General features: G+C 41.8%; 2 protein-coding genes and 1 long non-coding RNA gene across 6 annotated transcripts in view; 2 read left to right on the top strand and 1 right to left on the bottom strand.

Moving 5' to 3' along the window:
- Positions 1–15,446, top strand: part of thada (THADA armadillo repeat containing) — a 79,516-nt gene extending 64,070 nt beyond the window's left edge. For all 4 annotated transcript variants that reach the window (XM_047811925.1, XM_027150072.2, XM_047811926.1 and 1 more), the window contains 7 exons: positions 1,482–1,861; positions 6,290–6,414; positions 7,663–7,735; positions 9,513–9,663; positions 9,801–9,923; positions 14,521–14,690; positions 14,816–15,446. In XM_047811925.1, coding sequence (XP_047667881.1) covers positions 1,482–1,861; positions 6,290–6,414; positions 7,663–7,735; positions 9,513–9,663; positions 9,801–9,923; positions 14,521–14,690; positions 14,816–15,130 — 1,337 coding nt within the window. In that variant the 3' untranslated portion in view covers positions 15,131–15,446. The remainder of the gene's footprint in view (positions 1–1,481; positions 1,862–6,289; positions 6,415–7,662; positions 7,736–9,512; positions 9,664–9,800; positions 9,924–14,520; positions 14,691–14,815) is intronic.
- Positions 15,447–16,961: 1,515 nt separating this feature from the next.
- On the top strand, positions 16,962–19,868 carry LOC113644925 (mRNA decay activator protein ZFP36L2). Its single transcript, XM_027150073.2, has 2 exons — positions 16,962–17,303; positions 17,485–19,868. The coding sequence occupies exons 1-2, from the start codon at positions 17,013–17,015 to the stop codon at positions 18,625–18,627; spliced, it is 1,434 nt and encodes a 477-aa protein (XP_027005874.2). The 5' UTR covers positions 16,962–17,012; the 3' UTR covers positions 18,628–19,868.
- Positions 19,869–21,475: 1,607 nt separating this feature from the next.
- On the bottom strand, positions 21,476–25,446 carry LOC113645064. Its single transcript, XR_003441132.2, has 4 exons — positions 25,213–25,446; positions 24,995–25,089; positions 24,397–24,448; positions 21,476–21,763 (listed from the first exon to the last, which is right to left on the bottom strand). It is a non-coding gene; the product is annotated as an uncharacterized LOC113645064 (long non-coding RNA).
- Positions 25,447–26,145: the final 699 nt, after the last annotated feature.

Here is a 26,145-nt window from a genome sequence, read left to right as displayed (position 1 = left end):
CACAGAGCATGTTCACACAGGTTGATTCCTTGCAAAGTGATGGGAAAGATGTTTTTAGTGGATATTGTTCTTCCTGTCCATGGTGGCGCTCTGTGATGTGCCGTGTCCGATTAGATCAAGCATATCTGTTTTAGTCTCAGTTATTTCTTTCTGCATCCACGATTTTCACTGCAGCCGAACAGAACTACCTGGGTTAAGTCCGAGCGTCTACAGTATATGCAACCGTTGCAGGAACATAGACAAAACTGCCTGCCTTCTGTGCTCCATATGCTGAGCCATTTATAGGCTTTAAAGAAGCTGTGTGTGCATGTGTAAATAAAGTAAAGGTTTCACCAGCAACAGTTCAGTGGGATGAGCAGTGCTTCAGAGTATCAGCTCTTTTAACCCAGTGGAGAAACATGATCAGTGGATTGTGTTCGCTTCACCTTCAACTGCCAAGTTAAGTTAAAAAAATAAATCTCCCCTCTAAATGATGTTTTGTAATCCTTTTGCGTACAAAGACATGTGGGTGTTGATTGTCAGGTGGCAACTTCCTTTTTCCCATATAGTGTATATCTAAATGTTTTAAGTAAAGGATAAAACATGACAGGACATGCTTGAGTAGATACAGTGGTGTGAAAAAGTGGTTTGCCCCTTCCTGATTTTTTTTATTCTTTTGCACATTTCAGATCATCAATCAAATTTAAATATTTGTTAAAGGTAACACAAGTAAACCCAACATGCAAAAAATCCAAACCTATATGGCCCTGTGTGGAAAGAGTGTTTGCAATAAAAAACCTTCATTTAAAAACTGCATGTTGTGTTTTCTTGTTATCTTTGAATAATATTTAAATTTGTTTGATGATCTGAAACAGTAAAATGTGAAAAAACGTGTAAAAAAATAAAAAAAATCAGCAAGGGGGCCAACACTTTTTCACACCAGTGCAAATAATCTGCAACAGGTTTGTGGAGTGCTGTTTAGTTCCACACAGTAAGTTTATTATTTTCCAACTTGTCCTGAATTGTTTTTCCCTATAGAATTTTTCATTTATTAAAGAAACTGTATATGTACTTATGTTTAAAAGTTGCGGAACATCTATGAAGCAAGAGTAGCTATAAACAATTTCATGTGAATCTGGGGAACTATGAGCACTTTGCTCTGAAGCCTTCCCCTTCTTGGAAAAGCAGTTCCTTCTAACAGTCAGACTTCATAGTCTGACTGTTAGAAGGAACTGCTTTTTAATATCTCCTCATAGAAAACATCCTGAGAATAAGAGCAAAAACATAAACGGTGATTTGCTTTTTAGGTGGCATACTGTCCAAACAATTCTGTTATCCAAAATGAACAACTAAATCTATTTTTTACGTGGCATATATTTCCACTGTGCATAAGTAGCTAAAAGTTTTTAGAAAGATTCTTCCTGTAACCAACCACACCACTAAAATGCTCCTGCAACCAATTCTACCCAACAAGCAATAACTCTTTCCTTGCATTTGTTCAGATTCTCAGCTGAAGAAGCTTCGTACGGAAACGTTATACATCCTCATGGACTCCGAGCTCGTGGCCCCTCGCAGTCTTGACGAGGTGCATCTCTCTGGTCCTGGGGCCATGCAATACCTACAGAGTCTGGCACACTTGGCAACCAGCATCGCTATGGACTCATCTACCCTATGGAGTACACAAGAAGCAGAGAGGCAGCTCAAGGACGTCCTGAGTCACCTGCTGCAGTGCTCACATTACGAAGTAAGGCAGCTGGCACTGGAGCGCCTCTTGGAAAGACTGCAGACCAAAGAGGAACACCAGCCTCTGCCATTTGACCTCAATGTGTCCACTTTAACCTACCTGGCATTACATGAGCCACACCCCACCTGCCTAGCAAAGGTGAGAAAATGCAGTCATAGCAATAACACACTTTCCTAAAGCATACGATGAGTAAGGTGATCAGTCAGAAGATATTCACAGTGCTGCTAGACAGTTTGTTAACAAACCCTTTCTAAGGTTCTGTATATCTGCCTACATTTGACTTGAAACTAGAGCCTAATTAAACAAATGTTCAAACATGATCATTTTTTACATGGATTAATTGTCAGAAATAACATGTGAACGTTTGTTTCAGTAACTGATCAGCAATAACTATAATAATCAACCAAACATTTCTGATAACTGGTGATCAATCCTGCACTGTGGCTTGGAGGAAATTTGACCCATTCCTTCTTCTAAATCTACTTCAACTCGGTGATATTGCTAGGGTTCCTTGTATAAACTGCTCTCGTTAACATTGCTATTGGCTTACTGTCTGGACATGGACTTGGCTATTCCAAAATGTTACACTTTCTTTGCTTTAACTATTTTTTCTAGACTTATTTGGTTGCTTATACGGTCACTGTCTTGTCTTTCACTTCATGGATAGATACACTGATGTTCTCCAGTTGAATTTGCTGGTACATTTCAGAATTAAGAGGTCCATTAATGATGTCATCTATTCAGGACCTGATGCAGCAATGCAGCCCCAAACCATGATATTACAGTATCACAGTTGGGATCAGGGTCTAAGGTTGTAATGCAGTGTTTTGTTTTCTCCAACCGTAACTTATTTTCATGTTAACCAAAAAGTTGTGAAGTAACCTGTCTACAGAATACTCGGTATTCAATATTCTTCTGACTTACACACAGTCTTGAGCAAACTTTCAGAGTAGAGTATCGACGCCTGTAGGTGATACCATGATGTTACTCTGGGGTTCTTGGTGACTTGCTATAATACTGTTCGCCTGAATTTTGCTAGATTATCACTTTGCTGAATTTCCTCCTTTTACAGTATCTCCTCTGCCTTGCAGTGGATTGGTCAACCTGTACAATAATGGTTTTGTAACCTTTTCCAAGCTGGTGAGCTTTTTCAGAGGTCCTCTGGAATCTCCTTTGATTGAGCCTGTGTTGAATTTTATGTTTCTTTTCGAATCATGGGACTGCCTGATAAACTCGCACCTTATTGCCGTCCTTTATTTCACTTACTCCAGTAAATGTAATTAAGGGGGTAGAATAGAAGCCTTTATTTACATATACATTACAGCACAGGGAAATTCTTTATTTACATATCCCAACTTGGGGTCAGAAAGCAGGGTCAGCCATGATACAGCACCCCTGGAGCAGAGAGGGTTAAGGGCCTTGCTCAAGGGCCCAACAGTGGCAGATTGACAGCACTGAGGCTTATATCCTGATCCTCCTATCAACAGCCAGGAAGTGTTTATGGAAGTGTGCCATGTCTTGATCATCACAGATTTCTGGGTTCATCACTGAGTTGAACCAGTTTTGGAAGAAGGAATGGGCCAAAATCACTCCAATCTGTTGTGCGGGATTGATCAGCAGTTACCAGAAATGTTCGCCTGAAATGATTGTGCTCAAGGTGGTCCCACTAGTTAGAAAATAAATACAAAAACTAAAAACAATTGAACACTTGAACTTTTGTGTATTCATTTACATAAATTCGGTTTCATTTTTGTCTAGCTTTAGGACTCGGATGATGTTCTGGTTGCATTTTATACAAAAACCAGAAAATTCTGAAGGGGCCACGCTTTCTTGCCGTACTGTATGTAAATAGGATTTAAGATCGTACGTCTCTTCATTGGACAAAGCTTATAATAATCAAACAAGATGTTACAATAAGATTCTGGCAAAACAGGAAGAAAAAGCAGAACTAACAAGTGTGACATAAAGAGCTAAAATAAAAATAAGAATCGTCTCAAAACCCAAAAGTGTTGTAAAACAGAGCATTTGCACCGGATAGCATTGTGTCTGTGACGACCTCCTTGTTCATCCAGCTTGCCATCATTTGTCATGGTTGTGACCAAAGTGCTTTGTTCTGTGACTCCAGCTGTTTTAATGATAACTGCACTGCAATCCACACTCTCTCTCTGATTGGCTGAATGACTCCTCAGTAACAAATCAGCTCGAGGAAAGGCCATAAAGAGCCACACACATGTAACACAACACAACACAAAACACATGAAGTGAAAAGGTGGCATATTGATCAAAATTGACCTATTTCACTTCCTCATAAACACACGATTATTCTTTTCTGCCATTTATTTTGTTATACATCGCCATCAGAGCAGCCCAGAGCATGTGTGTACACATGTCCCTTCACACACATGGTGTGCGTGCATGTGTGTGTGTGTGTGTTTACCATCTGTGTCAGTTTGCTGCTGTGTGTCTGCTCTTGTGTTTTATTGGCCAGACGTTAATGTTTAAAAGGCTGCTGTGAAACTGCTCCTGCTTGCTCCAGGGACTCACATTGGCCTGGTTTCCATAGCAAGCCCTATGCCCCACTAAAGCATTCTGGGATGAAAAGCAAAAAGAGGAGCACTGGGATAAGTGCTATTTCTTTTTCTGACAAAGCTTATGAGCCATGTATGTTTTCGATCATGTCCATACAGTGTGCGAGTGAGTGTGCGAGTGAGTGAGTGAGTGAGTGAGTGAGTGAGTGAGTGAGTGAGTGTGTGTTTGAGTGAGTGACTGAGTGACTGACTGACTTTCTTAGCCCTTACAGAATTTATTACAGAGAGAAATAAGTCAATCAATATTTTCACACTAATCTAATTTCACTTACAAATGACACAGATTTTATTATTACTGTAGTTCAACAGGTTCAGCTTACTTCGAATCAGATGATTTTTTTTTTTTTTAGGGAGAGGACTAACAGCCATATTTATATTATACTCTTTTACATCTTGAGCCAAATTCCCAAAAAGAAAAAACAAAACATTTCCGGAGGATTATTTGGATGTTTCAGTCTAAAGCGGTTTATACTTGAACCTTGCCTGCGCTCTGACCCGTCATAGTCATATACAATCAGAAGCTAAGGCACTAGTTGTTGGAGCGGTACTTTTTGTACCATGTAAGGGGTGTGTGTGTGTGTGTGTGTGTGTGTGTGTGTGTGTGTGTGTGTGTGTGTGTGTGTGTGTGACTATTACCTGGACACATGACCTTGCTGCATGACAACATATTTACCTTTAAAATGACCTCTGTTCACAGTGTGTATACCCCTGAAGGCACTCCCACAGTGACGGTCTTTATTTTTCAGAGTGTAGAAAAGCAAAGACATGTAGGATAGAGAAGAGTCTCTTTGCATTGCAGATCAGAGACCGCTGTTTGAGTGAAGACGACACAGCTGGGTCTGACTTGTGGATCGAAGGAGAGAATTGAGAGATGGGAAAGCCAAATGAAACTCCGCTAAAATCTTTTTGTCTACACAAGAGGAGCAACAAAAGGAAGACCACAGACAGAGAGACACAGAGTGACAGGCGTGACCATTTTCAAAACAGTAGTTACAGAAGTGACAACACGATGAATAAAACAGCGGCAGTTACATTAACTGAGGATCACCTGGGTGCCTATTAAGAGTATACAGCGCATCCTGTATATGGTGTATAAAGTGTATTTACAAGATTTCAGCCAACAGCTCTCTTGAATCTAATTGAATAATTGTCTATAACGGCACTTCTGACAGTGGTGCTGCCTGTAATTCAGCTGATAGACAGATTTGTAGTAAAGCACTTATTAAAATATGTTGTAGGCAGAGAGGGGCAGATAGGGAGACTGATGGAGTGAGAGAGGCAGAGAGATGGAGATATAGAGGCAGAGACGGGGTGGGGGTTAGGGCAGGCAGAGAGGAAGAGAGACCAACTGACAGATAGAGATAGACACGGACAGACAGACTGTTAGAAATAGACTGAGAAAGGCAGAGAGAGAGAGATGCAGTCTGATGGAGATAGAAAAAGACAATCAGGCAGGCAGACACAGAGAGAGACAGAGAAAGACAGACAGCCAGGGAGATAGAGAAAAGCCGTTTATTTTGTCACATACACATTATAGCACAGAATTCTTTTCCACATACCCAAGCTTGTTAGGAAGCTGGGGTCAGAGCACAGGGTTAGTCACTGAAGCAGAGAGGGTTAAGAGCCTTGATCAAGGGCCCAACAGTGGCAGGGCTTGAACCCCTGACCTTCTGATTGACCTTAACCTTTGAGCAAACCACTGCTCTTAGTAGTAACTCATTCACAGGTTCTTGTATGGTGATTACTTCACATGTTCTGAAACCACTAATTAATTAGGATTAGGATTATAAAATCATGAAGGTCTCTATAAATCTTTATAGAGGGGGGAGAGCAGCTTTGGTTTCACCCACTTTGTTAGACCGTGTCACATTTTCCTGTAATCTCTCATTCTGGCCAATTTAACACTTGACCACACATTTGTATTACAATGACAACAAGCGTTTTCACATGAAATCGTCTTATTTTATCTTTCCTTCAGGTTCTGCAGCTTCTCTCAGTCCTCCCATTGTCCTCCATCCTGCCGTGGCAAGACAACAGCACGTCCCTAAGCGACGACAAGGCACTAGGTCACCTCCTGTCTGTGGCAGAGACCTCCACACACAGGTGAGCAATTTGATCAGTGTCCAAAAGTGCGGTCAAAAATCAGCCGTTGGTCAGAACTTTGCGCAGCTGCTGTTGATTTACGTAATAAGCAGCGTTAACATTTTTTGGCTAAAGACCTCCTTTTAACGCATTCACCACACCCTGAAAAGATTTCCACTGACATCAAAAACCCACCGGCCTACTTAGTTCTGTCTTTCCGAACACCCGATCCTGATGAATAGCAGAGTTTAGGGCTGTGGGTATGACCGCAGCGGTGGCAGAAGGTCGTTCGTAGTGTGCTGGCAGGGAGGAAGGGTGCAATGGTTTCAGATGTGGGCTTCCACCATGAAAAAGACCACACATGCCTGTGGTAAGCAGCTCCCCTGTATACGCCAATCATCAATTCACAGCCGAGATAGAGCATGAAGGATATTGATTTTCACCATTTAAAGGCTCACCACTACCTCCATGTGCCTCGTGTACCTGTGGTTATCTGTATGCGCTTGCACATAAATATCTGTATGTTTGGATAAGGTGCGTGTGTGTGTGTGTGTAGGCATGTGGGTTTCTGTCTCTGGGTCACGCACCTGGCGACAGGTGTGTGTGTGTGTGTGTTGTGTGTTTTTGCAGTAGATGGCTGAAGGGGCGTTGCATCTTTCCTATTTCATGTTTGTATGAATGAATACACACCCTGCAGTGTAGAATTACAAGCAGCCTTGCCATCTAAAGCCAGAGCGCCCTTCAGCCTGGGTCGATCTGCCCGCCTTAACATCAGTGTTGGGAAATCGATTCAGTGGGATTGTTGCACTCCGTGACACAGCGCCAGTGTTTTGGAGTGCGGCAGTTGCTCTGTGATAAAGCAACACCATACTGGCCATGTGTATGTGCGTGTGAGTGTGCACGTGTGTAATGGTGCCGCACACTTGTCCTTTGACTCGTCTTACTGTTGGAGATGTTGTGTAATTGCACATTTGCTGGGTGGATTTCGGTTTCAACACACTGTAGTAGAGTGTGTGGTGCATCCCACCTGTTTTATGATGCCGACAATTTTGTGAAAGACCACGTCTGTGACTGCGATGAAGTGGTTCTGCTGGTGTTCATAAACTTACCCCCTGTGTGCGGAAATGTCAGTGCGGGGCTTGTTTGTTTATTTACTGGATCATAATAGAGTTTTCATAACAGGTAACTTTGCAAAAAAAACCTCTTGTACATGTATATATATGATAATTCATGTGTTTTGTGTGTGTTTTGTGTGTGTGTGTGTTTTAGCCTGGAGCTGCACTGCGCTGCCCTCTCTTTGGCCTCTCGACTGGTGGTGCACCTGGCCAAAAAGACGCCGCTGGTAAGAAAGACGAGTGGGAACGAGGGAGTAAGGAAAAGAAAGAGAGAGACCCATTGTGTTGTGTGGGAAGGAGCTGTACAGTCAGAAGAAGACTAGATCCTGCTCGAGTTCAATATAACACATTATCTGTAGTCGTGTCTATATACCCTTGACATTTAATTCCTATAGCTATAAAAATTTTGCTCTCCCACCCTTATATACCTTTGATTCCAAAACTATCGGCACCCTACATGAAAACAAGGACTAACACACAACAAATACTGCTGCTATAAGAATATTGTCACCGCACAACCCGCACAAGTGTCTTATTCCTCTTATTTCAACTTATGTAACCAGTGACATGCATTTTTTGACCTTTTATAGTTACAGCCGATGTTCCGGAACGCAACAAGTTCCTGTTATTACTTGTGTTGTAAACATGAATTCCCTCTCCAGCCTCTCTTCTTCTCTCACTTGAGTTTTATAAGACAATAACAACAAACTTGTCATGTTCCACAGAAACCAGAAAGTGAAACCTCCTGCATCATCAAATGTGAATCATTTGGATAGTTTTATTTAATTAAGTGGAATTTTTTTTTTCTTTTTGCCGCTCACACAGTGTCTTGTGATGTTTAAAAAGCCTCGAGACACTTCTTTTCTTGGACACTCTTAAAGGCATTACAGAATAGTTCAATATCCTTAACCAGTCCCTACAGGATTTCATGAGATCCAGATCACAGAAACACAAAATCGAGAGCACACTGCAATATTCGGAAGAGCGTGTATTTTTCAAAATGACCTCAGATTTTCCACAGATTTGGGCCAAGACGTGTCATGTGACATCATCACAACACACATTCACTCAAAGCCCTGTTCTATTCTAATCACATGCATCAAACATGAGTACAGCTGTCATAGAATGTCATTACATATGTGTCTTTACTGTTCAAGTAGTTTTCTGCAAAATAAACACAAAAAACTCAAGCAATCAAGCATTTCTGGCAACAACTCGGCAAAAGCCTGTAGCTTTATTTTGTTAGGCTCGTGCGTTCTTTAATCTAGACCACACATTTCTAGTCGGATTCAGATACCACAAGGAATTTGTGTTTGTTTAACCATTTCTGTGTTGATTGGGTTGCCTGTTTGAGTCGCTCCTAACCTCCTGTGTGAGGCAAACAAGTTTTAGAGTATAGTTTATCCTGTTGTAGACTTGGTAGCAGTCCATGATGTCGATGGTTGAGACGTTTCGTTTTGGTTGTGTCTTCTTTTTGGCAAACGACCGTCTTATATTTAGACTAGAAAACAGGAAACGTTTACTGTGGGGTTTTTTGTTGTTGTTTTTTAAAACAACAAAAAGAAAGGTTATCAGGGAATGTTAATATGTGGTTTGTGGTTAATATGTTTTTATATGTATATGTAATATTGCATATAGACAGATTTGTGCGCTGTCTCTGGAAAAGATTGGACAGCTGGATTTGACCAGCGTGTTATTGGGAGCTTGTTTGCATTGTTTGTAAGTCATTGCGATGTTTGTGAACAGTCATTAGGCGATTAGCTGCTAGGTGTTAGGTGACGTGGGGCGTCCAGCTGTGTGTAAACCTTGTTTACTTGGGAAATTAAGTAGCACAGCAACTCACATTTTATTATTAACAGATATCAAATTAGGTTTGTTTTTTGTCATCGTATCCATCTATCCATTAATTCATAATATATAAAAATAAAGATTAAAAACTGCATATACTTCTGTATGTTTTCAAGTTGTATCATTAAGATTATGGCCTCTGTCTTCTTCGTCCAGGAGGGGGTTGCAGTGTCTCACGGCACCCGCTGGGTGGCGCTGGTGACTCAGGACTGTAGTGAGGAACAACCAGTCGAGGTCAAACAGACTGCTGCAGAGGTGCTGGTGAAGGTCACACCCACCCTGCTGACCTCTGACACTTTGCCTATGGGTAAGTATATAGGCTTTCTTCGATATCTATGGAATAAAGAATAAACATGAAAAGTGCTCTGAGTGTGTGTGTGTGTGTGTGTGTGTGTGTGTGTGTGTGTGTGTGTGTGTGTGTGTGTGCGTGTGTGTGTCTGGCAGGTGTCACCCACACTCTGGCACTGTGGCAGAGTCTCTTCACCTTACTGCAGGATGAAGACCAGGATGTGAGAAACAAAGCTGCTGACTTCATATGTTACTTACCAGCACATCTTATTACTACAGGTAAACACCCTTTGTGTGTGCGCGTGTGCGTGCATGTGTGTGCGCGTGTGCGTGCATGTGTGTGCCCGTGTGTGTCTGTGTGCGCTTGTGTGTGTCTGTGTGCTTGTGTCTGTGTGCTTGTGCGTGTGTGTGTGTGTGTGTGTGTTTGTGTGTGTGTGTATGTGTGTGTGTGTGTGTGTGTGTGTGTGTGTGCGTTTCCTGGTTGACTTCCTTGCAAGTAGATGAAGTAGATTTGGTAGATGTAGCATTAATTGTGCAGGCCTACATGACTTAGAATGGGGTTGATGTTTGTGTGTGTTGTTTTGATGCGGGGGGATGGAGAGGCGTGAGTTTCTCTTTACAGCCTCCATTGACAGCAGAAGAACAGAGGTGTGGAAGAAAGGAGGCGGTCCAGTAGTCTCAGGGCTTTGAAATAGAGGTGTCAGACTTAGCGATGCGGAGAGCAGGAACGGCTCGGCCTCGTAGATCAGTCACATCAAAAACTTACACTCGTGCCGGCACGTCTATCTACAGCCTGATAAGCAACTTCACACACTCCTCACAAACACCTCGCTTTTTTCTGAGGGGTGGAGGACAGTTGGTGTTAGTCAGAGAGCCAAAGTGTAATAAACTTGAAATAATCTTGGTCTCTTAACACTGCTTTCAACCATCAAGACTGTTCAACCCCTTTAACTGCTATCCTGTTCTCTCTCTCTCTCTCTCTCTCTCTCTCTCTCTCTCTCTCTCTCTCTCTCTCTCTCTCTCTCTTCTCCACACAAAGACCATATTCAAGTAAACAAGTAACATTATTTGAAATCTTTGGATACACCATTATCTAAAACCACAGGGCTGAATTATCAGACGGGAAAGATTGATGTATTTGAACATTTAAAGGTGTGCAGATCCACTTATTTTATATTTTCTTGAACCTTTAATAAAGTACACGTTGTCTTTGAGATAATAATCGGGACAATAGTACTGAGAATTCGTGTTATTGATACAGCATGCGTCAATGATTTCGAAGATAACGGGCTGTGAGTCTGAACTTCTGAACCCCTGATTTTGTTATTGCGTCATCCTGCGTTCCACTGCATTAGCTCTTTCTAGTTATAAGCATGAATAATTGTTAATTCAACTATTTGAGTAGGTTAGTGCTTCAGTACTGAGTGAATGGGGAAAGTTGTTTTCCCATCAGCAAGTCCAAGTTCAACATTCCAGCCCAGTATTTCGAAATGAATTTTTAAAAAGCTTCAGCATCTGTATCCAGTATTACCCAAGCTCTGTGTTGTTCTTGGCTTGCATGATTAAATACTGAGAAAGTTTTAAAGAGTAACGGCACTATCATACACCCAAAGCTGCTAATATAATGTAATCTTAACAATACTGTCTGTCTGTTCCAGCTTTCGTTATAGATATGAATAACATGAAAAAGGTATGGACTTATCTGTCCAGTAAAACAACAACAGCCTCCTTGTCTTGCTAATAACTGAACAGGACATGTGGACCTCTATTTGGCAGCCATTCCACTCTAGATATTAGGCTCAATGTTTCCTGGTCTCTGATACATTCAGACGAACTTTGTTGCTGAAGTTTCCTAACTTAAAGGATGTTGCATTGATGTGCTCATGAACATGGCCTTTTAACTCTATCTAGGTGATTCATTATAAGAGTTGCAGTTGGTAGTCAATATCACATAATGATAGCATTGTTTGATAGCGAGTTGTAATAACCTCAGCAGTCTTAATTCATGTCGTTGACAAGCTTCTCATATTCGCAGTTGTCTTTAACGGTAACAGTCAACTCTGTGTGTGTCTGTGTGTGTGTGTGTGTGTGTGTGTGTGTGTGTGTGTGTGTGTGTGTGTGTGTGTGCGCGCTCACATACTACCCATGTCTCTGTTCCCGTAGGTCTCGGGAGGAAGTTGGAGCTATAAAATTTGATGTGTTATTTTCCTCACCTTGACACCGCTCGCTTTCACACCCACACTTCCTTCCCACAACCTTGCACACCTAGGTTTCTATGCCGCTTCAAAAAGGGTGACAGTGCGTGCACACTGGACATGAGAGCAAGAATTTCACATCATCGATCACACTTTTGCTTTTGGAATAAAAAAAAAAAGGTCACAAAATGAAATGTAATAAGTATGTCTATGTTACTGGTATGTTTGGTGGAATGTCCATACACCAGATTTTGGGATTCCACCTATTTAGCATCTAGATAGAAAGAAAAGAGAGGGACAGTCCGTCGGGTGTGTGGTGTGGTTAAGCATGGTTGTACGTGTTCTTGTGGGTGAGCTCACATTGTACTGTCCTCACACAAACACAGAGCCCTCTAGAGAACACGCTGACACATTCTGTGCTGTGGATGTCTCTGATTTCAATGCCATGCCAGACAAACACTCCCTCCTTTCTTACCCCTCCTTTCCACACACAGACACCCGACACTCGGCCAGCTGCAGCGCCTCACATCCTGAATTCGCCGCACACCAAAGCCCCTCTCTCGTTACTCAAAAAGTTTTTTTTTTTTAATTAGTTCCAGTCCTCTGCCTCCCTTCGATTACGGGAATTAAGCTTTCTGCTGGAATCTCAGCTCAGTTGTACATTCAAGCAGTCGCACAAAGCTCCTCGTAAACAATTTTTTCACTCCGTTCAAGATTTAACTTGATTCCATCCTGTGTTGGATTCAGAGTAGCCATTAGCCAATGATATGACATCACGTAATCTAACTGCATGGCTTATTAATTAACATTACATGTTGATGAGTGAAGTGCAGACGGCTTGTTGATGATGATGGCTGTTTGTGATGATTTTGTTGTTGTGGTTTGATCTGAATGATAACCTTCCGGAAACCCTGTGTGCGAGTCACTTGCTTTCCTTTTTGTGTTTTTGCCACTCATCTTGTCCACCTCCTTACAAATCAAGTTCGACTTTTGGTCAGGTTGTGTCATCTCGTTCCTGAAATAGGGGAACCGTCACCTGAGGGCTTACACCTAAACATAAGGCTCCCAAATAATCATCCCTGTCTAAAGGAGGGACCATCACCTTGAGGCACACACAAACAAAAGAGATAAAAACAGAAATGCAGAACCATGAGAGCGAGGGTGTCTGTAAGCCGAGGAGAGGTTGGGAAATCACGTTACTGAAGTGTGAAACCACAGAAAAGGGCCGAAATAGAAAGCAGCTTGAGTTTCCTATTATGCCTTTAATGCCTGGATGATGGCATGTTCAGGCTTGGCCCTTTTCCAGCCATATAGGCCGACACTTCCCATCACAAATCCCCAAGGATGAATAGCATCAGAGGCTGACCAGGCCAGAGATGGGCTGTCCCATCATATTGCTGAGAGAAAAAGCCTGCTTCATTCTCGCTCAGCTCTTTAGATCAGAATTACTAGCGAACATTCAAAAGCACTCTGCGTTCCTTCAATACCCACAACACCCCCCAGCTGCTAAGTTTCTGGAAGGAAAGGAGATACGTGCTTTCTGCCCAACAGTACTTTCCCAGTATGCTTGTGGGGGAAGGTGTCACGGTCGTTAAGATGTCGTTATGCTCTCCTTTAGCAGGAGCGCTTTTAGACTGGCAGGTCCTGGTGACTGTCGGCCGTGGAAGTAATTTGGACATTGGCTGCAGGCAAAGGGAAGGTAAAGAGAAGCCAGAAAGCAAAACAAACTTGCTGTGACTCACTCTCACGTTGCTACAGAGAGCGCTTTGAAGCATGAACAACTGGGGTCATTAAAAGTCAAGACTTGACAGGGGTTTGACCATTGCTGTAGATAGCCGTTAATATCGTCTCCACATACACCCTTTGAATCTCTTCTCTCACTTCCCCTATCATGTGTCTCTTCTTTTTGTTCTTTCGTTTTCTGCAGCCATCATCCAAGCAAGTCCGCTTGTGGTTAACCTCAGAGTAACTTCCCCCACATACACACACAGTGTGTGTAATCATCATTTTGCTTCTCTGGCCATCTGAGACAGGATCACAGTTTGAAAATGAAAAAGGAAAGCAAGACATCAGTAACTAACCTCTAGTTTCTGTCACCTTTGACCTGCCAAGCCTCTTGCATTATGGAACTACAAATCCACATTAAATATTCAGGATGATCAAATCTACATTCAGCAATTCATTAAATCATTAGTCAAGCTTAAATAAGATGCCCGGGTACATGTTATGTTTGTGGCCTGGTTTACCAGGCTAGAAAGCATCATCTGAAACATAACAAGAAAGCATTAAATCAGAAACATAACAAGCTAATTATGAAAGAAATTTTTAGAATAGATGTTTATCTTGAGTACATGGGCTACTGTTGTTTCCAGCTTTGAACTTGTTTTATAGCTCTGCTTGAGCCGCATAGAAAATCACAAGTAGTGCACCCTATGGTTGTTTTAATATCTCGTCTTTAAGGACTTCCTGCAACACTGCCATTTTTTAAATTAAAGCTACACATACTGATAACCAGAGTGATATCACTGGCTCTAGAATAGAATATATGTAATGACTAGATTAGTAACCTGTGCCCTAAAGCATGTCTTCAAGAATATGAGAGGATGTCAAAGTTCAGCCCTTGGCCTTCATTCCCTGATCTCCTTCCTTTTAACCCCCACTAAAACCATTTTTTCCCACAGGTGTTGCTCAAGGAGCTGTTTCTCCCCCTGTTGCTTTGCAAATGGGAGTGGAAATTCTGTGCCAGCTGTTCCAGGTGTGGGACCAGGTGGCTGTTGGCATTATGACACTGACAGAGTGGATGCTGGGTGATAACCAGTCCGAGCTGGGCAATGAGAAAACGTTTGACTTGGTAAGAATGCAACTTATGTGTCACATTACACCTTTTTGTTTCGGAGAATTTCAAAGTTTTGTTTAGAGAATATTTCATTTGCATCATGCTAAGGCTGAAATTCATCACTTTAATCAATTTAATAGGATGAGGAGTTCCTCTTCGAGAAAAGGGAGATGAACCTGTGGGCGGAACCTCTGCAGTGGGCAACGCTGCTACACAGACACTTGTGTGCTCTGCTTACAGTACCGAGCTCACTCAGTTTGTGCCCGGCAGAGCTTGACCGTTTCTCCACCATAGCTGGCGCTAACGCAGACTCAGCCCGAAGAGCACTGAGCTCCCTTCCTGCTCTGCCTCAATTCTCTGCCACCATAGAGTATGCAAAGATGACTCTGCTGAACGAGCGGGCTACACTCACTCAGAATGTGCTGGCAACAATCAGGCAAAACATCTCAAGTTGAAAACTAGAGGTCTTTCAGCTCCTTCTTACATTCTAGTAAATGACAGGAAGATCATATTGGAATGAAGTGAAAGGTTCAGAGCATCTCAAATGACCTTGTGGTGTTCACACTGACATTGGCACTGAATTTCCTGTCTATTGTTGAAGGACTTTTTTTTACATTAATGCCAGGTCCAGATGGTTAACAATGTTTTAGTATATTATTACATTTTTTTTTAATGTGGAATTTTGCATATTAAAAAGGATAAATGATTTGCAGGAATGTCTCCGAGCTCAAACTGTTTTATTCAAAATAAAAAGTCAAGCTTTAATACGTTTATTTGTCTACAGTTGACTTGTGCACTTTTGTATGCAAGCCCACAGCCTGAGGGAGGGAGAAGTCACAATGAATGCATCATGACTCAGAAATGTCTTGTTCCACTATTTTCACAAAGATGAATACACAGTTGTCCTTTTTGTCACATAAAAAATGAGAACAGTCCAAAATTGATGATCAATTTTCTCTATTTTTTTAATGGACTTTTACACAATGTTGTTGTTTGAACAGTCTGTTGGCTGTTTTATTTATTTATTTATTTGTCATGTTTTATATGATGGACCCTTTAACACAGATCCCAGAAAAAGAAATAGTTCAGCAGACCCCTCCTGTGTGGGTTGTTATGCAATTGCCACTAAACAGCAAGACTGGTGGCTGGCATGTGTGTAGACAGCTGGATTGCCTTGAGGGCTACATTAGTAAATGTTCTCTTACTGTACAGTGATGTAATGCTTGGGAACGGTCCAAAATAACTGACCCCTTTACATCCACACGGGTGGGGATGTGTAAGTGGGGTAGGAGGGTAATGGTGACTGAATCCCAATGATTCCCTGCTTCCTGTGCACGAGCTCGGCACTATATAAACTAGCTCACGTCTTGTCCGTTAGGTGGCACACAGTGCTTCTTTTAAGGAAAACATTGACCCTTAGGGGGCAGTATGGGATCGTTTTATAGAGGAACCTTTACCACATTCCTTCACATGATTTCTATTTTTCTCTCTGCTGCCTGCTTGGGGAATAGTGTGTGGATTTCAGTCGGACACTGTTAAAGCCAACACTGGGGCAGATGCCATTGTCTTTGTCTACAGGTGTAGATAGACATGTAAATAAACACACACACACCAATCAGTTTCACTAGCAATTATACATTTGCAAAATATGTTTTCGTGATTTTGTTTTTATTACTACTACATATTTCATTGCTTTGATTTAAACACCAAATCTTTAAAAATGTTATTAAAATTGGTCACTCTGAATGAATCACTATAGGTCGATTCACTATACAGTAGGTGATTCATTCACCGAGTCGATCTTTCTCTGGTTAGTAAATGATTACACAGCTTCTGCAAATTAGTACACAATGTACCAGAGAGCAGCAGATTCACTCCCATCCATCCATCCATCCATCCGCCCTTCTCAATGCCATTAACCCATTATTATTATTATTATTATTATTATTATTATTATTATTATAGTAACTGGTGTTAATATATTTGTCTTGTTTACATCACTTTAAATAATGTTTCATTGTTTAAGCAATGGGCATTGATCAATTTCAGTACATAAGTTTTCGGTGGCATTTGGTGGAATTGGGAAATTTCTAAGAACGTCAAATCCGCGCAATGAATAAAAGCGTAGTGTTTGGGAACACCATCGGCTTTGGACTTTTCTGCACTCGCGCTTCCTCTGAAAAGTTCGACAGTAGTCTTAAGGACTGTGGGTGGAGTGATGGACCAATCAGATTCAGCGCCTTGTCGAGTCTCGAAGGTAATAGGCGTGACGTCGGTCAAACAGTTTTTTTTTTTTTTAGGTCACGCCCCCTCCTCACGCGCGACTTCGGGTCGTATATGTTGGGGAGACGGCAAGTGTCTTGTGTTCTGTTGTCGCTTGACGGAGGGAGACAGGCAGCAATAAACAAAATAGCAACACAAGCAAGTAACGTGTTTGTTTCTCTTTTCTGCTCCTCTCTCCGACCCGTTTTCACAACCCGGTCGTGTGAACTAAACGCCTCGCTTTTTGCACTACGGGATCTTTTAGTAGGTCCTCAAATGAAAGATCAACTGCGACTCAAAACTTCAGAAATAGAAATGTCTGCGACCATCCTGTCCGGTTTCTACGACATCGACATGCTGTACAAGGTAATGCTGAAGTTGTCTTTTAAAGTTTGTTTTAATTTGTGAAGAGAATTGAGCTTTAAGTCTGTAACACGATGTAGCTTGTGCGTTAGCTCGCGCCATTTAGCTAGTCTGTGTGCTCTTTAAGCTCGTGCAGGGTTCAATGTTCGCTGTTTCTAACTTTCTAACTTTGTTTCCGAACCAGGGCAAGAGTCTGAACATGAACGCTCTGCATCTCAACAGTATGTTGGATAAGAAGGCGGTGGGGTCGCCGGTCACGGCTTCTGCTCTCACTAACAACTGCTCGTTCGCGCAGGGATTTTTCCGGCGCAACTCCGCGAGCAGCGCTGACTGTACAAACAACGGCAACAAGTACTCGGCCTCGTGTTACAGCAACATGAAGGAGAGCTCGAGCAGCACCGCCAGCATGAACAAGGAGAACAAGTTCCGTGAGCGCGCCTACAGTGAGACGGGCGAGCGGAGTCAGCAGCTGCAGGCGTTGCAGAAACCTGGATCTCAGATCAACTCGACACGCTACAAGACTGAACTGTGTCGACCTTTCGAGGAGAACGGAGCCTGCAAGTACGGCGAGAAATGCCAGTTTGCTCACGGCTACCACGAGCTCCGCAGTCTGTCTCGCCACCCCAAATACAAGACGGAGCCGTGCCGCACCTTCCACACCATTGGCTTCTGTCCGTACGGCCCGCGTTGCCACTTCATCCACAACGCGGACGAGCGCAGACCCGCGCCGGCCAACGCCAACAACAGCAGCGTGCCGCCAGAGCTGAAGCAGAGCCGTGACCTGATTCATCAACAGGCTGCTTACCGAGACAGACCCAAACTCCACCACAGCCTGAGTTTCTCTGGGTTCTCAACACAACATGGACTGGACTCGCCTCTCATCGACAGCCCTACATCCCGCACTCCCCCGCCGACTTCTTCCTCCGACGCTTCCCGGACCAGCGGTCCCTTTTTCGAAGACGTTCTAGCGCCGAGCGCTAATGGCGCCTTTTCCTCGTTCGCCGCTGCGCAGGACCTGAAAGCGCTGCTCGCCGCGCACGCACATGGCGGCTACCAGTCCACCCCCGCTTACTACAGCAACTTCCAGACCGCCATGGGACCTCCTTCCCCACCCTTCAGCCTCGGGCCCTTGCAGGCCCTGCAGCGCCTGTCTGAGTCACCGGTGTTCGACTCGCCCCCCAGCCCATACGACTCCATGTCGGACCGCGACAGCTACGCCAGCGGCTCTCTCAGCTCTTCAGGAAGTCTCAGCGGCTCCGAGTCGCCCAGCTTGGAGGCCGGGAGACGTTTGCCAATCTTCAGCAGGCTGTCGATTTCTGATGATTAAGTTAGCGTGGTTGTTTTTCGTTATGTTTTGCATTGTATGGGATTCGCCCCGTTCTTTATTTCTTTAACGGACTGGAGGACTTCCTAAAGTTAACCGTTATTAAAATGGCGTCTCATTAGCGACGTGTAACTAGACGGACTTTAAAGAAACAACCAGGGGCAGGTTGACTCGTCAGACCCTTGGTGTGGCATTAGAGTTTCACTTTGTCCTGTTTTTTTTCCTCTTTTCTGCTCGAACCGATAGCTATGAAAGTAGATATCGACCGAAGGCATTCCACCGGTGACTTTGACCAGCATTCAGTCGCAGTGTTTTGGCTTATGAGACCATCACACTTTCCGGAGACATGGTTTTTTGTGCACAAAACTTTTGAACGCGAAAGACGAAGAGATTTGAAATGATTACCCCCCTCCATACTACCAAGAATATGCCTTGACAAAAAAGTATCAGTTCCGCAAAGTAGCCTATGTATGCGCTTCTGAACGCTTACAAAAACAAACTTCCATTCCAAAAGCTGAGAGTTTGTCGGTCACAGCGCCACCCAGTGGTTCGGTTGGGTTAGGTTTGTGTTGTTGCTTAGCTGAAGCACTCTTGTTCGGTCTGTTGGGAAAATCACTGCTGATGGTTGAATATATATATTTTTTTAGCTGTTTTGAGCGATTACATAGCAGTACATAACTGGCTATGACCTATTTAACTTATTTATTATCTTGTGAAAAGTATAGGCTACATTGGTAATTGTGTCCATACTGTATTTATCAAGTATGTTGAAGCAATAGATCTATATTCTTTTATTATGTTTAAATTATGATCGCCATTATTAATCTACATAAGTGGAGTGTATGTTCTTTTTCACAGTAATATATTTTTGTTTGGTCTTCTTTTGTAACTTCACTTTGTTATTTTATTGTAAATGAGTAAAAAAAAAACCTTAATTTAAGAGATTGTATGTGATATTTATTTCATTAATTTTGTTTCCTTGTTTACGTACATTTAAAACAAATTGCTCGAGTTGTCGTTTGTTGGGATGTTGTGGAAGACGTTCCCCCCCACAACTTGTTTTTTTTTTTTTTTAATTGAGAAAAAACAAATCCCTAGATGTGTACTGTTTTTTTTTAGCTATGTCTATAGAATGTATAAACAATGTGGTTGTCAAAACACCGTCCAAACGAGTAGTGATCATTCTTTAAGAAGTCAGACTTGTGTGACAATGATCCCAAGTGAATAAATTTAACCAAAAAGTATTTTTTTTTTCTTTGCCTTTCATTGTAACGCACAGAGCCAGGCGAGGACTCCTGCCACGTGCTTTGAGAATGTAGCAATCCCATGCCCCAGTATTACTGCCTTAGTGCCTAAGGGGTCCACCACCATACATGCCTTATTAACCAAATAAAGTATTTTGATACAAGTCATTGTTTTACACATACAGAAGCTGAATGTAGGTTTGAATTTGAACTCTTTGGAAGGTTGTTACCACTTGTCAAAAGAGGGGCCTTGAAGCAACCAGCATGGATTTGTTTTCCCCCCCTTTGTTTCATTAAATCTTCCCATTCCTGTAGACGTTATTTGGATTCTTTGTTCTTTCAATCGCCTTTTGATATAGTATTGGTCTAAGGGTTCTAAACTTGCTGGATAGAGAAGAGGTTGAACACATTTTGCTTGTACATAGTAGGTACAGGGGCTGGGCACTATGTACTTTTCTTGACTACTTTATCAGAAGTAAAGCTTTTTGAATGTAACTTAAAAATGGACAAAAAGGATGAGGAGTTATACATGTTTTCTTTTGTGTGTTTTTTTTTGGGGGGGGTGGGGTGGGACTCAGTTCACTACAAGTTGCGTGTGAGACTGTTAACTTTGTACTGTATATTTTTGTAGTTCTCCCAATAAAATTATTTGGAAAAAAAAGTGCTAGTATGTGCCCCATGTGGTTGTCATTGAGCACTCTTTAAGTCCTGCTTCTTCAAAAAGTTTGTTTTTACAAAATAAATGCAGTCACGTGACTCTTCCTTCTGAAAAGAAACCCAAGCTGCATATCTCCCTAATAGCCTCTAATATCATTTCAGGTCTAACTTAAGATTTCAGTCAGAGATGGGAAATTAGGAGTTACAGCCAATAGAAACTGTTTGGATAACAATATAATGGTAAATTCTAAATACTTATTGAGTGGCACAAATAAAAGTTTTAAAGTTATTAAAATAGTCCTAACTACAAATTGCTGCTCTGATTTAGATGTTTTAGACCTTAATTTCAGCTCAGTCTCAATGTCCTTTATCGTTACTGTCTGCTGCGAGTATCCTGGAGTTTATTTAGTTTCAAGTGAATTTTGGCTCACAAAAACTGATATAAACACTGGCTTGTTGTACATGTCAGCAATTTCCTGTTTAATGGTGCTTTAAGCACTCCGAGCATTCCAGCGCTTAAATCCTTTTAGCCCAGTATAAAAGGTGTGGTTCTGTAAGCACACACTTGCAGATAGTGGCTCTCGGTCAGGCCAGGGTGAGCCGGCTGACACGTTTAGCCTGATTTGTCTTTTGCCCTCGTTTAGAAGACTTAAAATGATCTTGGTAGTATAGTACATTTGATTAGTTATCAGCGCCGGCAAGTCATTAAGAAAATAAAGAGGCCCGGAATCAATCTAGTGCCAAGGGCTCAGGGCAAGATAAGGAGTGATAACATCTTGGAGTAAATATTTACAGAGTCCTGCTGCATTTCATAATGAAGTGTTTATCACAGGACCCAGTGCACTGCTCTGAGCCAAAGTAGGCTGTACCTAGAGTGTGTATGTGTGTGTGTGTGTGTGTGAGAGAGAGAGAGAGAGAGAGCACTTTAGAGCAAGTTTTGTATGTGTTTAATGACGTTATTACAATATAACTTGTGAGTATTTGGAATTACAATTAAAAGTTTGAGTGTTTGGACATTTTAAGCATTGTTAATGGGCCTAAAGCTCCTACAATGACAGGAAATACTCTTGACTTCTGATTATGGCAGGAAAAGCCTAGTTCCTCACCCACGCCCATTTCCATCCCTTCTCTCCTCTGCTGTTTTTGTCATTTTTTACGAGAGCTTTTTGTTGGTCCATTTAGCTCCCGAAAGTCTTCTATTTGTGCCACAGTCTTTTCCTGAGAAGTGGTGGGGCTTCCTGAAACAATGGTCAGAAAGAAAATGGCCTGCTGTTATGTCTGTGTGTGAGTGTGTGTGTACGTATTTGTGTGTGTATAGAAATCTTGCAACTGAGACTGCTGATTGACTGCTGAAATCCAGGACCCAAAGCACTGAAGCAGCCATTGTGATATAGAAACTCTTTAACCCTTTAAGACAAATATTATCTAACTTTAAGTTCAAATGAGTTCATCACAATCCATCGGCAAAGGCTAAATGTTTAAGACATGAAAGTCATATATTTTGTCCTCTAGCAGTGCTGGACCTTCCTACAAGCCCTCACATCTTTCTCAATACACAAATATTTACGCACCATGAGCATGAGGTCAGTGTTTACAGTTGGATGGCCATTGGGCCTGAGTCTTGACGACATCCATAAGCGGCAGAATGAACGACAATGAGTGTGTATGTGTCTAACAAGCCATTTCCTTGCTCATCCTTCAATTTACACTGGTGACACACATGCATTGTACAGACATATGAATCATGTTACGGCACACGGTTCATTAGCGGAAAGTAATAAACATAATGAATGTCTGTGTTTGTGTGTATTATAACCTTTAATACATTCATATAACTGAATATAAACATATTATGTTATGACGTTATTCTCAGTACAGAGTGATCATCACATATATACACACAGGTCAGTCAAATCATTGCTGATGTTTACTGATGGTATTATATAAGCCAAATCTGACCCCTTGGTCAGAGGAGCTATTATAAAGCTAGGGTAAGTCAGGGTTATTTTCAAATGTCCCTGAGTAGACAAGTCAAGTCAAGTGGCATTTTATTGTCATTTCTCTATACAGCATGTATGCATTGGAATAAAATGTCTTTGCTAGAAGACCATGGTGCAATACATAACAATACAGTAATGCAGTTTACAAGACATAAAGTATAGCTAACAAGACAAGGTACCCTAGAAAATGAAAACTGACCAGGAACGTGAGCCCAGGAGGCTGCAATTTGCTTGGGGTCTGACATTCCTATGGGGTTGCCCTGAAATTCCTTTCAACCTTTCAAACACAAGTATTGTTATTTATCTTTAATCACCAAGTTATTCTGATGAGGAATGTTGTTCTTTTTGTTGTTGTTGTTGTTGTTGTTGTTGTTGTTGTTGTTGTTCTTCTTCTTCTTCTTCTTCTTCTTCTTCTTCTTCTTCTTCTTCTTCTTCTTCTTCTTCTTCTTCTTCTTCTTCTTCTTCTTCTTCTTCTTCCTTTCTGTCCTAAATACTTATTAGTCTCTTCACAGATCCAGGGTTTGGGTTGTGTTTTTGAACACTGTTTGCAGAGTTTTGTATGTTGTCCCAGTGTCTCGTGGGTCCTCTAATGCCTTACCCTGAATCCCCAAGAGAGCGATCCCAAGTGTTGTGCTGGTGTCCTACCTATGGTGCATCAAGTATTACTGTTAGAGGCTCGGCATGATCACTACCCTGACCAGTAGTTACTGAATAAACTATTAATTTCCATTATTTGTTTTACAGCATGACAGAAAAAAAAACACTTAAATGAAACTCACACAGGCTTCTTCAAATACCAAAACAGCAGCTATCAGATATTATAAAACAGTATAATAGCTATTCCTGTAATGTTCCTCAAGTCCAGTATTTCCTTTTTCTTCTTAAGTAACTCCTCAGTTTCATGAATCATCTCCGCTTTCTTGTACTTGACCATTACACTTACAGGAAAGGAATGTCTGACAATGGATGAGTAGAATTCAGGGGACACAAAAAGGGAACTACTGAAGACCCAGTGACGAACGTGAAAGCCGACACTACTGTTGTTCTTACTCCTGAGTCAAATATTACACTACATTGAGCACATATTTACGGTATCACATGTTACAGATTGAGACAGGACTTGTAACTATATATGTTCTTGTATGTTGGTATAGCAGAGTCTTTTTGGATGGGCGTGACTCCGTACACACACAAGAAAGTGTATGAGGTTTACAAGGTGTAATTATCAGAGAAGAATACTCTGATATTGAGGTGCTGGCTGAAACTTTCCAGACATGAGCACTGTAAGGACAGCACCAGCACTCAGCAGGTATAATGATGCAGTCTTGAGTTTCACCTCTTTTTTTTTTGCAGCTCGCTTCCACTCGATTCAATTTATTAAGAGGTTAATTCCAGACATGAATCAAACAGGCTATTAATGACACAAGTGTTCCAAAGTGGGGAGAATTTGAGGCAGTAAATTCTTACCACTCCTGGTAGCCTCTTATGTAGTTCCTTAATACACAAACACATCGCCAATACACAGCCTCACACAGCATCTCTCTTAAGCATACACAGTGCCTACTCATATTGAGAAGATTCATACGTTGTAATGCGGCTTGTGACCATAAGTGACATCTTTATTTGAGTAAGAAATTAATGGCTTATTTACTCTGTCAATTCCTCAGCAACGGTCAGGTAGATGACTGGTGACATTTGTGTTTTTCCTCATGTATTCTGCTTCCAGGTAAAAACCTTGAGCTTGGGTAATTTATCATTAGGAGTGTATGTGTGCTGTGTTTTTGTCTGTATGTACCACAAACTGATTACATATAATTATCCAAAACATATCTACTGGTTAAACATGGTAGCTAGAAAGTTACACACCATACCTGGATGCTGCTGGAGACCATACCATTTTACCACTTTATTATGCTCCTATATCTGTTAGGAAGAGAAAGGAGTTCTGTTGATGGACATAATAAAGGACAGGTTACTTAGAGACTGTAATTTTCTCAATCTTCAATATAGGAATGGCAATAAAAACAATGGAGACTGTATTGTTTAAATGCTCTGTGTTATATATGTGAAGTTCAGTATTTCAAGCGCTAGCACTGCCACATTGACATTGTCAGGCCCTTTTTCAAGGCCCTTAGCCCTCTATACTCCTGTGTCATGGATGACCCCAGGGATATGTGAAGAAAAATTGCTGTAATGTATATGTGACAAATAAAGTCTTCTTATATATTTGATCTGTCACCCAGTCCAGGGTCCAGTCTATCATTGGAACAGACAACGACATTGGAACCAATCCTCTGAGCAAACAGTGACAGAGCTGATTCCATGAGTAGGCAGTGGCTTTGGAGCCTTTCCCGGGACGAGGCAGTGTGAGGCAGGAATACACCCAGAATGGGATGGCAGTTCTTTGCAGAGCAACATTCACACACTCATTCACACATAGAGACAATTTACCACAGAAAGTCCACCTACTTGGCATGTTTTTAGGGGAAATCCCTTGAAGAAGCCTTGAAGAAACTGACAAAGTCACATGTGAAACTGTGTCAGACGTTACCCAGAGCTAAGGACTGAAAAGAAAAGAGACAACAGTCAGACTTAGATAAGATTTAGATGTGAAAATGTTCAAACTTCTGTTACTCTGATTAATTTTAAGATCTGCATACAAAACTTAGGAAACAAACTTTACATACCAAGGAGGTCCTATAATTGTACTGCTTGAAGCAAAATGAGTAGTTGTAGTGAAATAGTGAAAGTCAGAAACAGAGGCTGCTACTTATCAACCCTTGAATGCCCAGCCTTGCACCCTTTAAAGCCCAGCTAGCTAAACTAGGTCACACTTTGTGAGAGATCCAATAAAAGAGGTGTCTTTAAATAAACGCTGACCTATAACCAAACACACACACACACACACACACACACACACACACACACACACACACACACACACACACACACACACACACACACACACACACACTCCCAAAGACCCTACAAATAAACTCCTATCTCCTGGTCGGCGCTCATCTCAAGCTCTGACACCAAAACTTTCCGAGACATAGTAATGTACACAAGCAGACAACTATAAGAAGGTGCTACTACTCACATTTTCTTTAAGCTATTTCTATTCTGTTTGGATCGAATCAAAACACAAACATATGTGCCATGCTAGTCAATGTATAGTAACAAGAGCAGTGCAGTATGGAAGCGCACATACGTCTGTCTTTAAGCTTGTTTTTAACAGGCTATTAGAGCAGCTCATGCAGGCAAGCAGACTACATGCTCTGACATGTGCACATACAATTTGTATTTTGAGTACAAACATGACATGCCTCATTAGTTTAGGTCATGCTTGTGTACTTGTAGCAACTGCATAAGAAAGGTATTTCTTGGAGGTGTAGTTTAGCATGTGAACCATTTCAGGTTTCAGAGTTGTAGTGTGTGAGTTTGTTGCAGACTTCATGTTAGCCCAGGATTGCAACAGGGCTCAGTTTTGGCTAGTCAAAATGCTAAATCATCCTTAGCTTATGGTTGATTTAGGACTTTGATATAAGTAGGCCATATAGTTTACTGTGACTTTTGTTCCATGTGCTGGCTAGTCTGTGCAATATGCTGAGAGCTACAGA

The sequence above is a fragment of the Tachysurus fulvidraco genome, chromosome 4 (assembly GCF_022655615.1).
Source record: "Tachysurus fulvidraco isolate hzauxx_2018 chromosome 4, HZAU_PFXX_2.0, whole genome shotgun sequence".
In the NCBI taxonomy this organism is placed as follows: Eukaryota; Metazoa; Chordata; class Actinopteri; order Siluriformes; family Bagridae; genus Tachysurus; species Tachysurus fulvidraco.
This window is presented reverse-complemented; position numbering and strand designations above follow the sequence as displayed.

Excerpts from the sequence above, each read along its gene's own strand:
- LOC113644925 (XM_027150073.2), top strand. The coding sequence starts at position 17,013 with ATGTTGGGGAGACGGCAAGTGTCTTGTGTTCTGTTGTCGCTTGACGGA. Across the intron at positions 17,304-17,484 it reads ACATCGACATGCTGTACAAG|GGCAAGAGTCTGAACATGAA; the intron begins GTAATGCTGAAG and ends TTTCCGAACCAG.